Genomic DNA, 16,435 nt, shown 5'->3' on the forward strand with positions numbered 1-16,435 from the left:
TTAGAACTTTAATTAGCACTAATTAAAACCATCCATGGGCTGTATGGAAACACGTTGGATGCCAGTCAACTGAGTGATTCAGTCAGATCTACTGAATTGAAATCTCTGCGGATAAGGACTGTAAACCAGCACTTCCATAGACTTTCCAGTTGATTAACTACTTTTTGCTAAGTTGTGGGGTTTTTTTACTTTTTAATAGTTTTAATAAAGTATAATTGACATGCAATAAACTGTACATACTTAAAGTATACAATTGATAAGTTTTGAGTTATGTACCTGTGAAACCATCACCACAATTAACATAATGAACATACCCATCACCCCAGAATTTTCCTTCTGCCCCTTTGTGACCCACCCCTCCCATTCTTCCCCATCCCCTTATCCACAAGCAACCACTAGTCTACTTTCTGGCTCTATGGATTAGTTGGCATTTTGGGGATTTTTATATAAATGAAAGCTTTGGGGAACAATCTGTAAGCTTAAAGCTGCTATAAAAGAAAAACCTAAATTTAGGAAAAGTTTTTAAACAGTGGAAGGTGATGTTTATAACAGAAATGAAGTTGATATTCGTAGGTTTTCTATAATACCTTTCTCCTTAATAACATCTTTTTATATGAATTTGAATTTTTTAATTGTTACTAAATAACATAGCATAAACATAAAATGTTTATTTTTAAATTAATTAAAATTTTAATAATTTTCCATTTTTATGTTCCCGAGCTACCTCTTGAACCCAAAGTTGTTTCACTTGATTTTTGTTTGTATTTTTAATCTTTTTACAGAGCATACAGGATTGGACAGTGTAGAGATGTCAAAGTGCTTAGGCTGATATCCTTGGGAACTGTGGAGGAAATCATGTATTTACGACAGGTATACAAGCAGGTAAATATGTTTCCCTTCTGTTTCAGAGGTCAACATTTATGTTTTTAAAAATTAGGAAAAACTTGTATAATATGAAAGTTTTAAATTTTACTGTATCATGTAGAATTTAATAAGGTCATAAAAAATACCCTTGAATACACTTCTATGAAACAGATTAATTTTTGGGTTCATTGAATTTTTGAGCTGAAAGTTTTCTAGAGTAGTGCCTCTTAAACTTTAGTGTACATGCAAATTACCTAGGGATCTTGTCAAAATACTGATTCTGATTTAGTAGGTCTGAGGTAGAGCTCATGATGTGGAATATTTAACTGGCTCCCAAGAGTCCTAGTAAAACTAATCAGCAGCCCACAGTTTGAGTAGCAAGGTCACAGCTCCCCAAACTACAGGCCAAGATATAATGGTTTACCACAAATGGGCTACAGGTGCACTGAGATGTTGGTCCCACAGCTTTCTGGACAGCAAGAGTACCTAAGCCTGTGTGTTAGTTCATTCTCATGCTGCCATAAAGAACTGCCCAAGACTGGGTAGTTTATAAAGGAAAGAGGTTTAATTGACTCACAGTTCCACATGGTGGGGGAGGCCTCAGGAAACTTACCATCATGGTGGAAGGGGAAGCAGACGTGCCCTTCTTCACATGATGGCAGGAAGGAGAAGTTCTGAGCAAAGAGGGAAAAGCCACTTATAAAACTTTTGGATCTCTTGAGAGCTCATTGTAATGGAAGCAGCAGCATGGGTATAACTGCCCCATGATTCACTTACCCACCAGATCCCTCTCACAGCACGTGGGGATTATGGGAACTGTAATTCAAGATAAAATTAGGGTGGGGACACAGCAAAACCATATCAGCTAGCTTCCAGCCTTGACTAACCTCTTCTTTTTACACCAGGTAGATATTCATATGTTACCATTCTCTATAGGTGCCATCACATGAAGATTAGGGAGCACTGCCTTAGAGGTACATACTGTACATGATGAAACTAGGACCCCAGAGATGTGCCAGTAAATGAAATTATAGGAACAGAACTTAAGTGTGCTAACTACTTTCCTGGTACTTGTAATATTTGTCTAAAATTGCATTAACTCTTAAATATGCTTGGCATATCAATTACTACTTCATTTATGCCTCTAAACAAACAATATTTATTTAGTTTACAACTGGATACTTGAGACAATCTGGAATAAGGTTCAAGTGTAATCGTAAATATTGCATTTGAATTGCTTCCTATATGTTCAGTTGGCATCTATTTAAGAGCAAACATCTGCCACATGTGTTGGTAGTTAACCTAAGAGTGGTGATCCAATCTTAAATTTATGCTATTTTCTTCATTCTAAAAATAGAGTCGTACACAGCAGTTTTTGTTTTTCTTAAAGCTTTTAGCTCTATAATAAACAGTTGATCTTTTTTTTTTTTTTTTTTGGTATAGCACAACTACTTGAAAATTATTTTTTTCTAACCTATTTAACCAACCTTGGGAAAAAGTGGGAAGTTACTCATCTTAGGAGCTGTTCTTTTGAGTACTGTCTTAGACTTCTCTCAAGTAAGAGTCTTTCCTCAATTATGTAGTAATTTTTTTCGGTCCATTACTGTATACATTTCTTTTTTACCTATTCATCTGACTCATTTAATGAAATGAAATGTCTTGTTATAAAATATACATTACACAGTAGTATATAATAAAAGAGTCTTCAGAAGATGAGGTAATTTAAGAACTTTATATGACACAAATAAAGAGAAAATGGCAATCATGTAAGGAAAAGGCACTAAATATGGTTTAAAGATAGTTTGGAATTTAAACCAATGGAGCATACCTTCTAGCCTCCCAGGTTGGCCTTCAATCTTTTGCAGGGACAAAAAAAAAAAAAAATTATGTTCTTTAAAAAAAAGAAAAAACCTGTAAAAATGTTAGAAAGCAAGAAGAGTTTTCTTGGTGGCCCCAAAATTGTAAGGAGTCCTAAAAGACAAGGAAGTTGGGATCAGATTGAAGGAAGAAGCCAACCTAAACTTAGTCAGAAGAAAACTACTGAAAAGGTAGGTGCAGCCTCTGGATATTCCAAGCTTAGAGTCAGCAGCTACTAAAAAAGAAGGAAGCCTTGGGGTATCACTGATGGTGTAACAAGACAGTTTATCCCTTATAATCTTATCCCGTTTGGACCAAATTACAGCCAGCAGAGGTGTCTACTCTCAAGTGAGAACAATAAGTAGAAGTACTGGAAGCAAAGAAGCAAGACAGAGCTCCAAATATTTCTAATATTCAGAAGAAAGTCCCTCCTGTTGCCCAGAAGCCTAATTACTTGCACCCTCCACTATTTTTCAGATAAGCACTGCAGTAGACAGAGATAAGCGTGTGAAGTATTTAAAAGCAGGTGAATATCCCAGCCAGAAATAATTACCCAACAGTTTAGGAAAGTAAACACTTTGAAAAAGGCAGTATAGTGGGCTGAATACTGGCCCTCAAAAATATCAATTTCTAATCCCTGGAAATTGTAAATGGTACTTTATATGGAAAAGGAATCTTTGCATGTGTGATTAAATTATGGGTCTTGAGATTCGGGATTATCTTGGATTAACCACAAGTGTCCTTATAAGAAAGAGCTGGAGGACAGTTTGACACAGAAGAGGAGAAGACAATGTAACCACAGAGGCATTGATCGGAGTGGTGTGCCAGAAGCTAAGGAATGCTGGTAGCCACCGCAAGCTGGAAGAGGCAAGAAATAGATTCTTTCCTAGAGCCTCCAGAAGGAGTGTGGTCCTGTCAACACCTTGATTTCAGTTCAGTGATACCGATTGCAGATTTCTGGCTCCCAAAACTGTGAGAGGCTCAAATGATCCTCCCACCTCAGCATCACGAGTAGCTGGCACTATAGGTGTGTGCCAACACACCAAGTTAATTTTTTATTTTTATTTTTTGTAGAGACAGTTTCACTATGTTGCCCAGACTGGTTGAAACTAAATTGTTAATTCAGAACTCTCCCACAAAGATAGATTCCAGCCCGGATGACTTCAGTGGTAAATTCTGTCAAACACTTAATATTGTTTTTGAAAACAGAGGAAGAGGGAACACTTCCAACTTATTTCACAAAGACGGAAGAATCCTGATACCAAACTTGACAAAGACATTGCAAGAAGAGAAAATAACAGATGAATATCTCTCATGAACATAAATATGAAAATCTTTTACCAAGCATCTGTTTTGAGTCAATTGCGTCCTTTCCCCTCAAAAGATAGGTTGAAGTCCTAAGCCGTGGTACCTGTGAATGTGATCTTATTTGTAAGTAGGGTCTTTACAGATGAGGTTAAGATGAGGTCACACTGGATGAGAATGGGCTGTCATCCATTGACTGATACCTTATAAGAAGGGGGACATTTGTATACAGACAGCCACAGAGGAAGAACACCATGTGACAATGGAGGCAGAGATTGGAGTGATGCCACCACAAGCCAAAGAATGCTATGGATTACCAGCAACTGCCAGAAGCTACCAGAAGTTAGAAAGAGGCAAGGAAGGATCATTCCCTAGAATCTTCAGGCAGAGCATGGCTCTGTGGACACCTTGATTTCAGATTTAGCCTCCACAACTATGAGAAAATAAATTTATATTGTTTTAAGACATCCAATTTGTAGTACTTTGTTACAGCAGAATTGGGAAACTAGTAGAGCCTCTAAGGCAAATACCAAGTAAATTTGACTATATTTTTGTATGAAACTTCTGTATGACAAAGGAACTGCTAACCAAATTCAAAGAGAGTCTAGGAGCAAATGTTTGCCATACATGTAATAAAAGAGCAGCAGCTGCAAAATATAAAGAACTCCCACTGTATTCGTCTGTTTTCATGCTGCTGATAAAGACATACCAGAGATTGGGTTATAAAGAAGAAGAGGTTTAATGGACTCACAGTTCTGCATGGCTGGGGAGACCTCACAATCATGGCAGAAGGCGAAAGGCACATCTTACATGGAGGCAGGCAAAGAGAATGAGAATCAAACGCAGGAGGTTTCCCCTTATAAAACCATCAGATCTCATGAGACTTACTACCACGAGAACAGTAGGGGGGAAGCCGCCCACATGATTCAGTTATCTCCCACTGGGTCCCTCCCACAGCACATGGGAATTATGGGAGCTGCAGTTCAAGATGAGATTTGGGTGGGGACACAGCCAAACTGTGTGACCTACAAACCAATAAAAAGAATAATAGGCTTTTCACTGAAGAAAAAAATGCAAGTGGTTAACACATATGTGAAAAGATCTTTCTAACCACACTCATAATCTAGAGAGAGAAAATGAGACCATTTGCATTGTATATTCTGCGAAAGCTTTTTAAAAAAATGCATATCGAGGTGTTTTTTGTGGAGTTGGGGAGATTGGTGCTGTTCATTGTTGGTTGGGGCATTTGAGAGATGCTCATACACTATTGTTGAGAGTACAGCTGGTGTAGGTATTGTCGAGGCTCCATACCTAACTGACAGAAATCCTCTCACATATGCACAGTGAAGGGTGATAAGGGTTTTTACTTAGCATTGCTCTCATTTGTTTAAAAAACAAAGGAAACAACCTAAATGTCCGACAGTAACAGAATAAATTCTGATACCTATATTACTTCGTGACAGCAAAATTTTAAAAAATTGTAGTCAGATCAAATGTACTGATGTGGCAAGATGTCTGAAGACACTTTTAAGTGAGTCAAAAAAGCAATATATAGAACAATATCTACAGTGTTTCAATGTGTTTACAAATAAAGCTGTTGCTGTGTGACAGACTGTTTTATGACATGGTTCAACTTAATGTTTTTTCAGTTTTATTATGGTGCTAAAATGATACCTGTTTATGTATGAAGTATGTTCCTCTACTTACGATGGGACCACATCCAGATAAGCCTATCGTGAGTCCAAAACCTACTTTAGACCTAATGGTGTTTTCAACTTACAATGGGTTTATCTAGTTATAGTCCCATCATCAATTAAGGAGCATCTGTATGTATAAATAGCTTTAACTTCATTGAAAGATATCTAGGAGGATGCACCTAAACATTACAGCACTGGTTAGACTAATAAGGAGTGACCTGTATTGTTCATGAGGGACTTTTATTTTGATATCTTTTGTTGCATCTGTTGTGATGATGCAATCAGATATTTTATACATTTTAAAAATATAAACATCACTTATACAGCAGCTGTGCTCCTTCAGGTTTGGAGCATTTAAGCAATCTAAAGTTTGGCATTCAGAAAGTCATCTCGTGTGTGTGTGTGTGTGTGTGTGTGTGTGTGTGTAAATGTTATTTAGAAGTGTTTGCAGAAGAATTGCAAGAATAGCAGAAAGAACCCCCAATTAGCTTCACTCAAGTTCCCTATTTGCTGACATTTTACACACCTGCTTTCTCTTTGTCTCAGCTATTGTCTTTATTCTTTTTCTGAGTCATTTGAGAGAGAGTTAGACTTCTCATCAGCATGTATTTCCCCAAAGAAGCAATACTCTAAATTTTCCAGTATGTATTTCCCCAAATAATATATACATGTATTTCTTGTATATATTCCCCACTCCTACTTAAATATACATAAAAAACAGTTTTATGCGTTCTAAACACTCAGTTGTATATACAGTTCTACAACTCGCTTTCCTCACTCCCCACATTCCTCTCCAAAGTGCAGTTATTCACATCAAGAAATTAACATTGATAAAACATCATGCTGTAATCCACAGGACCCATTCAATTTCCCCAGCTCTCCCAGCAGTGTCTCTTTTTTCCTTCCTGGTCCAGGATTTCATCAAGGATCATGGCTCCATTTACTGGTGTCTCTTCAGTTTTTTTCAACCTAGAATATTACCCAGGCTTTGTCTTTCAAGACCGTGACAATTTTAAAGAATAAGGCCTTTGTGTAGGATGTCCTTCAGTCTAGGCCCATTTGATATTTCCTCATGTCCAGACTGAGGCCAAGCAGTATTGGCAGGAATACCACAGACACGATACTGTGCTCTTCTCGTTGCATCAGTCAGAAGGCACATGAGGGTGACTTGCCCTACTAACCTTGATCACAGGTCAAGTTTGTGTCTGCTGAGTTTCTCCACTGCAAAGTTACTATTTTTTTCTTTGTAATTGATGTGTAATTTATGAGGAGATCCTCTGAGACTGCCAGTTGCTCATCAAGCCTGCACCCATAACCCTTAGTGTTCATTTGTGATTCCCGCCTGAATCAGCTACCACTGTAATGGTTGTCAGGTGGTGACTTTTCTTTTTCCATTATCCTTCTTGGTTGTTCTTTGGAACTCTACCATTAAAAAAAGAGCTTTCCCTTCTATTTAATTTGTGTGGTCTCATGGCTTCCCATTTTAGTAACAGATTACAACACATTGAATATCACTATTTACTTTAATGTTGACACTGTCTTATATTTGGCCAGTGGGCACCCATTAGGGTGGCTTGTGTGTCATTTCGACTTGCTCCCATCCTTCTTTTTGCACTTCTTTACTGTGGTAGGCTGAATAATAGTCTCCCAAAGATGCTCACATCGTAATCCCCCAAACCACCTGGGTTATCCAGATGGGCCAGTGTAATCACAAGGGTTTTTTTAATAAGGGTCAGATGTGCACATCTTCATCTCTGCTTTCTCTGACCCTACTGCCTAATAACCCATGGTAAGGAAGCAAAGAGTCAGAGAGAAAAATACGAAGATGCCACACTGCTGGCCTTGAAGTTGGAAGAATGGCCATGAACTTCTTAACATCATAAATGTTGTTTTCTTTTTACTTCTTTCTTTGTCTGTTGTTATGATGAGATCCAAGCATTTTCTCCCTTGTATGGATTTTTCATAATCTAGAAACTAAGCTACATTTTCTAATTACTAATTTTTCCCCTACCCTCTTGAATTTTAACATGATTTTTTTTTTATAGTTAGCCTACAGATGGAAGCACCTGGTTTCCACTTTTACTGGAGCCACTTTAGTGCAAACTAATGTGCTTTTTATAAATTTTGTGATAAAACTTTGCTAGGAAGCTTATAAAGACTCAAATTGAGGCTTACAAATTACCTTGGTGATTATAGTTACAGGTCCTACAGTCTGACATTATCGGTGTTTAAGGTAGTTCAGTAACAAGGGGAAAATCGGTAGGTCCCTGGGCTGTCACTTGCATCAATTGTTATTGTAATTTTGTGCTCCCAAGATTACAGCCCATGTTTCTGGACATTTGGTGTCAAACTGATCAAGTTGGTATGTTGATCCATAACTTCTTTAAGTGAAGGTCCCGAGGGTTTTGTTTTAAGAGAGGTGTCTTGAAAGTGAGAAATTAGTTAATAGTATAAATTTTAGATTCGGCCAAACCAAGGTACAAATTCTAGGAATGACACTTAGCTGGCAGCTGTGAGCAAGTCACTTAATTTCTCTAAACTTAAGTTACTTTATTTTTAAAATAGAGAAATTTTAGTTATTTTATTTCTAAAATTGAGATGACATAAAGTTGTAAGGATTAAGTAAGAGTATGGAAATAAAATGCTACACGTGTAATAAATATTCAATAAATGGCAGCTGTTATAAACAAAAATTTTAGTTGCCTAGAATCACTTATTACACTGCAAATGAACTCTGATGATAATCTCAATAGGTAAGCATTTCTCTTTTTTTTTTTTTTTTTTTGAGACGGAGTCTTTGTCACCCAAACTGGAGTACAATGGCCACCTTGGGTCACTGCAGACTCCACCAGGTTCAAGTGATTCTCCTGCTTCAGCCTCCCGAGTAGCTGGGATTACAGATGCCTACCACCATGCCCAGCTAGTTTTTGTATTTTAGTAGAGAAGGGGTTTCACCACGTTGGCCAGGTTGGGCTCTAACTCCTGAAATCAAGTGTTCTGCCTGCCTCCACCTCCACCTTCCAAAGTGCTGGGATTACAGGCTTGAGCCATTGCACCCGGCCCTTAAGCATCTTTTTTTACTAATTTCTCCATCAATGGACTGAAGTTATTTTACATTCTGTGCATTCTTTTTTTCTTTCAAGAAATTTTAAAATACTCCTGGGGTTAATCAGATTGTATTTTAATTTTATATATTTATATTACAGTTAGTAAAATATCCAGCAATTAGAAAGTGCATATTAATGTTGATACTGAAGTGGTGTTTTTAAATGTTCCATGTCAGTGTTCTTTCTGTATTCAAAATTATGTCAAAGATGCAGTGTTTCTTAAAGCAGTGATAGGGCTTTTGCTGTTGGTAGACAATGTAGTCCAGCCACAGTTAGTTTGACACCAAGGTGGTTATCGTATCATTACTTGAGATTGTAATTTAACTTTAGTGATATAGTGATTACTTCTGCCAGTTTTAGTAGTTCCTGTTATAGTAAGAGTTTTAAAAGGAGAAAAGTGAATTCAAATGTATGCTTTTATTATTAAACATTTATGTCAGGTGGATATTCCATAGAGATGTAATCTTGACTCAGTTGTTAGAAAACAGATAAAATAGGAAAACAAGATCTCTGTCTCAATAATACTGGCCAGATGATTATTATTTCACCATAATGGCAACATCTGCAGGGAAATTAAAACAAAATTTCCTCCCTCAGGAGGTTCTGCCCGCTCCAGCTAAAGCTGTGTGTACAGGGAATGCCAGGAAATTCTGACATGTTGTTGGAGCAAACACTTCAGAAATATCTTGTGTTTTTTCTGTTTTAGCAACTTCACTGCGTGGTGGTTGGAAGTGAAAACGCCAAACGATATTTTGAAGCAGTTCAAGGATCTAAAGAGCATCAAGGAGAGCTTTTTGGGATCCATAACCTCTTCAAACTGAGGTCCCAAGGGTCTTGTCTTACAAAGGACATTCTGGAGGTGTGATCATCTTCTCTAACCTTTTCAATAATATCTTAAATACAGTTTTTCTTCCTCAGGAAATTTGAAATACAATTGCTGTTGCCTTTTCAGAGAAACTTTTGGTTTTCTTTATCAAAAATGCCTTGGAATTTTTACTTGTAGAGAATAAGAAATGAATTATTATACCTCTAAACTAAGGTTTTCCCATGCATAATTACACATAATGCACACACATGAACGTATATACAGAGCAGTATGAACTCCAAGGCCGTTTTAAGATAGGCAGAGAGAAGCTTATTGTTTTGAAAACAGCTGCTGAAGTCAGGAACTAAAAAAAGAGGTTTTCCTAAATAAACAAAAATATAAAATGTGTTTTGATTAAAAGTTACCAAATACTCCCTGAGATGTACTCTCATGTCTCACGGAGATTTTTTGTTTTCTGTTCCCAATAAAAATTCCACACCAATATTTTAAACTCTCCCGTTGTGTTCATCCTCAACATACAGATGTTTCTTATTCTTCAAACAAATATTTTATATCCTTTTTTAAAAAACTCTTTTAAGTTCTTTTATATAGCAGAATACTAAAGATATTAACTATTTTCTAATTGACATTCATACAGGTATCATAAAATCCTGGAATATTATCTTTTTCAACCTCCTCATGGGATCGATGAGGAAACTGAGTCTTAGAGGACTTCAGGATATTTCTCTTGATTTCCATGACTTTGTAGTAAAATCTTAATGTACTTAATTTGTTCAGTAAGTACCATAAAGACAGTTCAAGGAGCAGTTGGTTCCTGTCCTTGAGGAACTTGAACCATCTTCTCCGGAGGTGGAAGAGAACGTTTACGTAATAACCACGTAATGTCAGGAATCGTACGCTGAACAAGTTCAGCAGTACACCGTGGATGGCCGGGGGGAGGAAAGTATATATTATTTGAATCCTATAAATATTATTACTATTGTACAACTTCTGATGTAGACTGCTGAGTTTCTCTTTTATAGTAATTACATTTGATTCTGAATTCAGTGACCCATTTGAGTCCTGCTTTTTGGGTTTTTTTCCCCTTGCTTTTTAAATACACTGTTTCTTTTATGAATTTGTTCTTTCCAGTTTCTCTTTTCATGTCAATAACTTTGTTTGCCCTCCAGCTCCCAAACCCAGCTGCTGCCTCCATCTCAGAGTACTACTTGACATGCTTATATTCACGTTAAAGTCATTATCTATAGTATTAGCATTACATTATTTATCCTGTTTTCTGTCATATATTATGACATAGTTATCTGTGTTTATCAGAATAACCACCTATTTCTTTGTTAAACAAGTGTTATGTGAGACGTATCAGGATGACAGGTTATTAAGTAGAAAAAGTTCTCTTGTTCATTGTGCCGCTGCACTCCAACCTGGGTAACAGCGCAAGACTCCGACTCAAAAAAAAAAGTCTCTTGTTCACTGGTTATTCTAAGAATATCTTGTTTCACCTTCAGAAGTGTTTATTGATGACAGGACCATCCATGTCTTACATTTTCTTTTTTAAAAATATCTTTAAGTTCTTTAATATACCAGAATACTAAGGATATTAACCTATTTTCTAATTGATATTAATAAGGGGTGACAAGGTCATCCATGTCCTACATTTGTCTGGCTAGGCATATCATTGGCACTTGATTATTAAGTTAAATTTTGAATTAAAATTACTCATTTGTCATCATTTAGAATGTAAACTTATTCAGGGTTGGTTAGATTCATGCTGCTTTGGTCCAAAGGTGCTTCTAAATATTATTATTAGCCCCATATAATGGGAGCACATATCATAAAGTAAAAGAAGTATTTCACTTCATGTGAGACATTTTTAATTTTTAAAGGTTGTATAAAATCTGTTTTAAAATGTTTTAAGAAGTAAAAATTTGAATATTTACACTTACAATCTTATGATTTCTGGGCAGTTTCATTCTGTTTTGCATTGACTTTCCATTATCTATATTATGGTTTCTCTTCAAAGATAGACATTGAGGGTTCATTTTACAAATATTTGTTGAGCATCTGCGAAATGTCAGGTACTGTTCATAGAGCTGGTACATACATAAAAGAACAAAATAGACAAAATGATGCTGTCTACCAGAAGTCTACTTTCTATATGGGAAGACAAATGATAAACAGAATAAATAAGTAAAATACAGAATGTATTATGATAGGTAGATTCTAAGGATAGAAAATAGAACAGGGAAGGGAAATGGAAACTGTCAGGGAAGGGGCATTGCAGTTTTAGATGGTGTAGCCAAGGAAGTCCTCACTCTGAGGGCTGCATTTGAGTGTTCAAAGAGGTGAGGGAGGAAGGTGTGTTTTAGACAGGGGAAACAAATGCAGAGGTCCTGAAGGAGGAACATGCCCCATGTGATCTCACAGTGTCAGGGAGGCCAGACTGGTTAGAGTGGGGTAAGCAAGAGAGCAAGAGATGGAACCAGAGAGATGACAGAGAGCCAGACCATGCAGGAACTTTGACTTTTACTTGAATGAGACAAAAAGCAGTTAGAGGGTTCTGAACAGAAAGATGACATAGTCTGATTTATATTAGCTTGACTTACTATTGAAAACTAGACTATAGAAGTACAAGGACATAAGCAAGAAGCCAGTTAAGAGGATACTACAGTAATCCAGCTGAGAGATGATGTTGGCTTGAGCCAGGGTGATGGTGGCGGGTGGCGTGAGAAGTGGCTTGATGGTGTATATATTATCCAGCTGGCATTGACAGGATTTGCTGATGGGTCAGATACAAGGTATGAGAAAAAGAGAGAAGTTAAGGATGGCTCCAAGGTGTTTGGCCTAAGCAGCTTAAGACTGGAATGGCCATTTATCTACAATAAGGGAGTTTCAGCAGCTTTAAGATTTCTAGTACTGCCACTTTCACCTGTTGTAGCCGTTTAGCTTCTGTTACAGAGATAAATGGTAGCCTGGGAGTGAGGCTTCCCATCCCATTGCTGTAATAGCCTCCAGGCATGGAGAGTAAAGGACTTGCAGCAATTCAGAAACCATTTGTCATTCCCTAGAGTTCCATAGGGGAGAGTCTCACTCATTGCCCTGGATACCAAATGGCTGGAACCATGCCATTAGTATGTCTGTGTATTCTTCAGTTGGGCATTTGTAACTGTAGTGATGATAGTATTATTTCTTCTTGCTCTAGCAACACATACAGCCTTAAAAAGTGAATTGATTTCCTTTTGAGGAGAATTTAATATTCTAGAATCTAGGCCATTAGAACTTCTGCTAAATGATACACCAGAAGCTTTAAAGTCCAAATACTTTCCCAAAGATGTAGCAAGCCTGTTATATAACTGGAATATTGTTTTTCATTTCATAGTAGGATGGACCTTTTTATTTTGATGCCTCCTACACCTAAGGGATATTTTCAAATTAATATGAACAATAAATATAGTAACAATATAGGCTAGAATATCAAGTTCCCAATATTCAACATTGTAGTGTTTGAAATGTTAATATGTCCTTACCATAATTATTATATGGGAATGGTTGTTACGGATATCATACTAGGTAAATATATAACATTCTTCACTCTCCCTCTCCCCACTAGTACTTTTAATGAAGTTGGCTGGAAAGTGTTAGTTTTCTGTGTCTGTAAAAGTAAACTTTAAGACAAGAATTAAGAGTATTTTTTAAATGTTTTATAAATGTTTATATATGAGTTTCTTAATTAGCAAGTTGAAAAATAACTTTAAGAATGCTAAAGCAAGCTGCATGCAATGTTTCTTTCTTAACTTCAAGAACAGCATGCCTTGCTATTGCTTATCTGGTTGTGGCTACCCCCTGTGTTGCATGGCTATCTGCATTCTTTCTTACTGACATTATAGAGAGAAGGCCAAGTGGAAGCAGGGATCATGACAGCCACAACATGGTTGAAAGAGGGACCTCCAGCACACAAACTGGAAATGGTATGTAATGTTTCAGCTTGTAGCCTACAACACCTAGAAACTATGCACTGTGACAATTTTGTTTCTTTTCCTTTTTCCTTCATTTTATAGCCTGTATAAAAAAAAAAAAATTAAGAGTCAAGGACACAAAGTCAGAGGACTATGGGTAAAATTAATAATTAAGGCTGATTTAACATTCATATAACAAATTCAGGAGCAATTCAGCCATTTACAGCTAAACTGAATTTTAACTACCCCAAACTGTAAATCCAGTACCACCTAGATAACTAACCCATCCCAAATAAATAATTTTTGACTAAATGGTAAGTTAAATGGAAAAATCACCACCAATGTGTATTTAAAATTATTGAAGCCAAATATTAAAGTTGTTCTCTAACTGAAAGCAGATATTTTATTTGATTCCTTAATTTTGTGATCTTTTTAGTAGTTTGCCATCTCATGTACCACCAAATCTTAATTTCATCATAAGGCCATCTTAAAGGTGAAAAGCATGTGTGGAAGGTTTTTTGTTATTGTTTCTGGTTTTTTCTTGTTTGTTTTTAGAGTGTTAACTGTCAGTTTATACCAGTCCAATGACTTTAAATTGGGGATGAAATTTTTATAAATTTAAAGAAATATATGAATATCAAATATTGGCAAAAGTATTAGCAGATAATACTTTCCCGCAATATTTTACTATTAGAGGCTCAGTTTTAGAAAACTAGGGTATATTTAACTCTGACTAATGTGAAAAAGTTACATATTGAATTTAAATTTGTAGCAAATTTTATTTCAAAATTCTTTATTTCTGGTGATCAAGAGCCTATTGGCCTTTTTAATCAATTAGAACAATTTTCCAGTCGTGAATTCTTTACCTTGTTAACTCCTGTAATCTGTCTTATTCTTAAAGCATGATTAGAAGTATCTGCTAGATGACAGTAAACTCCAGTAATTCTTAAGCAGTAGGTTGTATGCTTTTCACTTTCGAGGCCAGAATTACGTGTCCTTGCATCTTAGAAGCCAAACACTCCACTTTGTGTTTTTTTCAAAATACTTTGATGATATGGTATTCGAGTTTAAACTGTTTTATTTTGGAACAATATTCAACATGGAAAGAGAAAAGACTACTAGACTATGATATTAAACCCTTTACTAAATGTGTATTAAATGTTGTACTTTTAGAAAATACTAAGTGATACACTTGTACCTAAATTACCTGCCCAAAGTTGATTCCTTTTCACTTGATTCCATATTATATCTTGAGGTTTTCTGATGTTTTTGTCATTGTTTCTTCTGTAGCCTGGAGAGCCTGACTGTCAGGAATGCAGAGGTCCAGGACAAGCTGCAGAGCCACTGGCAAAGGAAGTGTGTGATCTCTGCAGCGACTTCAGTGATGAAGAGCCAGTGGGAGCCGCAGGAGTAAAGACTGCCAAAAACAGAGCACCCGATTCAAATAAAGCTTCCAGCTCTCCAGGACAGCTTACCTTACTCCAGTGTGGTTTCTCAAAATTGTTTGAAACAAAATGTAAAGCAGTTGAGGACAGTGATGGAAATACTGCCTCTGATGATGAAAGTTCTGATGAGCAGCCCACATGCCTTTCAACAGAAGCCAAAGATGCTGGTTGTGAGAAAAATCAGGACTCTCTTTGTACTTCAAAATATCAGAAATTAGATAACATCCTAAATCCAAAAGAAAAGCATATTTTTTATAGAAGTGAGAAGACTTTAGAACAGACTATTTCTTCTAAGTCTGATGAGAAAAAATTTACAAATACAGATAAACATTGCATTTTACAGCATGACACGGAATCAGAAGACAGTGATGTCATCTGCCCTACACAGTACACAACTGAGAGCTTCCCCGACAGTAGTGTAAGGTTTCAGCCACCCTTGGAGGGTGCTGAGGATTCTGAAACAGAACACTCTGTAAAAACTAGAAATAATGATAATGGTCGAAAGACTGATGACAAAAGAAATGGAATAATTTCAGAAAAGTTAAGTCCTGAGAACACAACCCTGAAATCTATTGTGAAAAGAAAAGGCACCAGCGATATCAGTGATGAATCTGATGACATTGAAATTTCTTCCAAGTCAAGAGTAAGGAAGAGTTCATTGAGGTTTAAGAGAATAAAGGAAACCAAAAAAGAACTTCACAATTCTCCCAAAACAGTGAACAAAACAAACCAAGTATGTGCAACAAATGAGGATCATAACTCTCAGTTTATTGATGATTATTCATCCTCAGATGAGAGTTTATCCGTCAGCCACTTCAGTTTCTCTAAACAGACCCATAGAACAAGAACTGTAAAAGACAGAACCAGTTTTTCTTCAAAATTGCCTAGCCATAATAAGAAAAATAGCACTTTCATGCCAAGAAAACCAATGAAATGTTCAAATGAGAAAGCTGTCAATCAAGAGCAGTCATATGAATCAATGGATAAATTTTTAGGTAACTAAAGACATTCTGAAAACTTTAAAAAGTATATTTGTTTTATCAAGTAGTCTGTGAGATACTTTGAATTAACTTGTAAAATAGCCCTGAAATCAAGGTGCTGCATTGAGGCACAAATAAGGAAGGGTTGGGTAGCAGGATAAATGGGAGACCACATGTAGGTCAAGATAATGTTGCCATCTACCCCAGGACCCCCTCCATGTGCCCCTCTAAATCATAACTCCTCTGCCCCCATAAATACCAATTATTCTAGCTTCTATAATAATTACTTATTTACATTTATATGGTTTTATCACCAAATGTGCATCTCTAGGTGAATTAATCTGTTTTCACACTGCTGATAAAGACATACTTGAGACTGAGAAGAAAAGGGGGTTTAATGG

At 36.5% G+C, this 16,435-nt stretch overlaps 1 protein-coding gene across 14 annotated transcripts in view; it reads left to right on the forward strand.

Moving 5' to 3' along the window:
• Positions 1 to 16,435, forward strand: part of ERCC6L2 (ERCC excision repair 6 like 2) — a 151,404-nt gene that overhangs the window by 75,907 nt on the left and 59,062 nt on the right. For all 14 annotated transcript variants that reach the window (XR_001895455.3, XR_001895457.3, XM_009189242.4 and 11 more), the window contains 4 exons: positions 783 to 882; positions 9,537 to 9,689; positions 13,541 to 13,621; positions 14,900 to 16,049. Coding sequence is in view for 12 of the 14 variants with exons in the window: in XM_009189242.4 (XP_009187506.2) it covers positions 783 to 882; positions 9,537 to 9,689; positions 13,541 to 13,621; positions 14,900 to 16,049 (1,484 nt within the window). In the remaining 2 variants the exon portion in view is untranslated. The remainder of the gene's footprint in view (positions 1 to 782; positions 883 to 9,536; positions 9,690 to 13,540; positions 13,622 to 14,899; positions 16,050 to 16,435) is intronic.

Source organism: Papio anubis, chromosome 13, assembly GCF_008728515.1.
Source record: "Papio anubis isolate 15944 chromosome 13, Panubis1.0, whole genome shotgun sequence".
Lineage (NCBI taxonomy): Eukaryota > Metazoa > Chordata > Mammalia > Primates > Cercopithecidae > Papio > Papio anubis.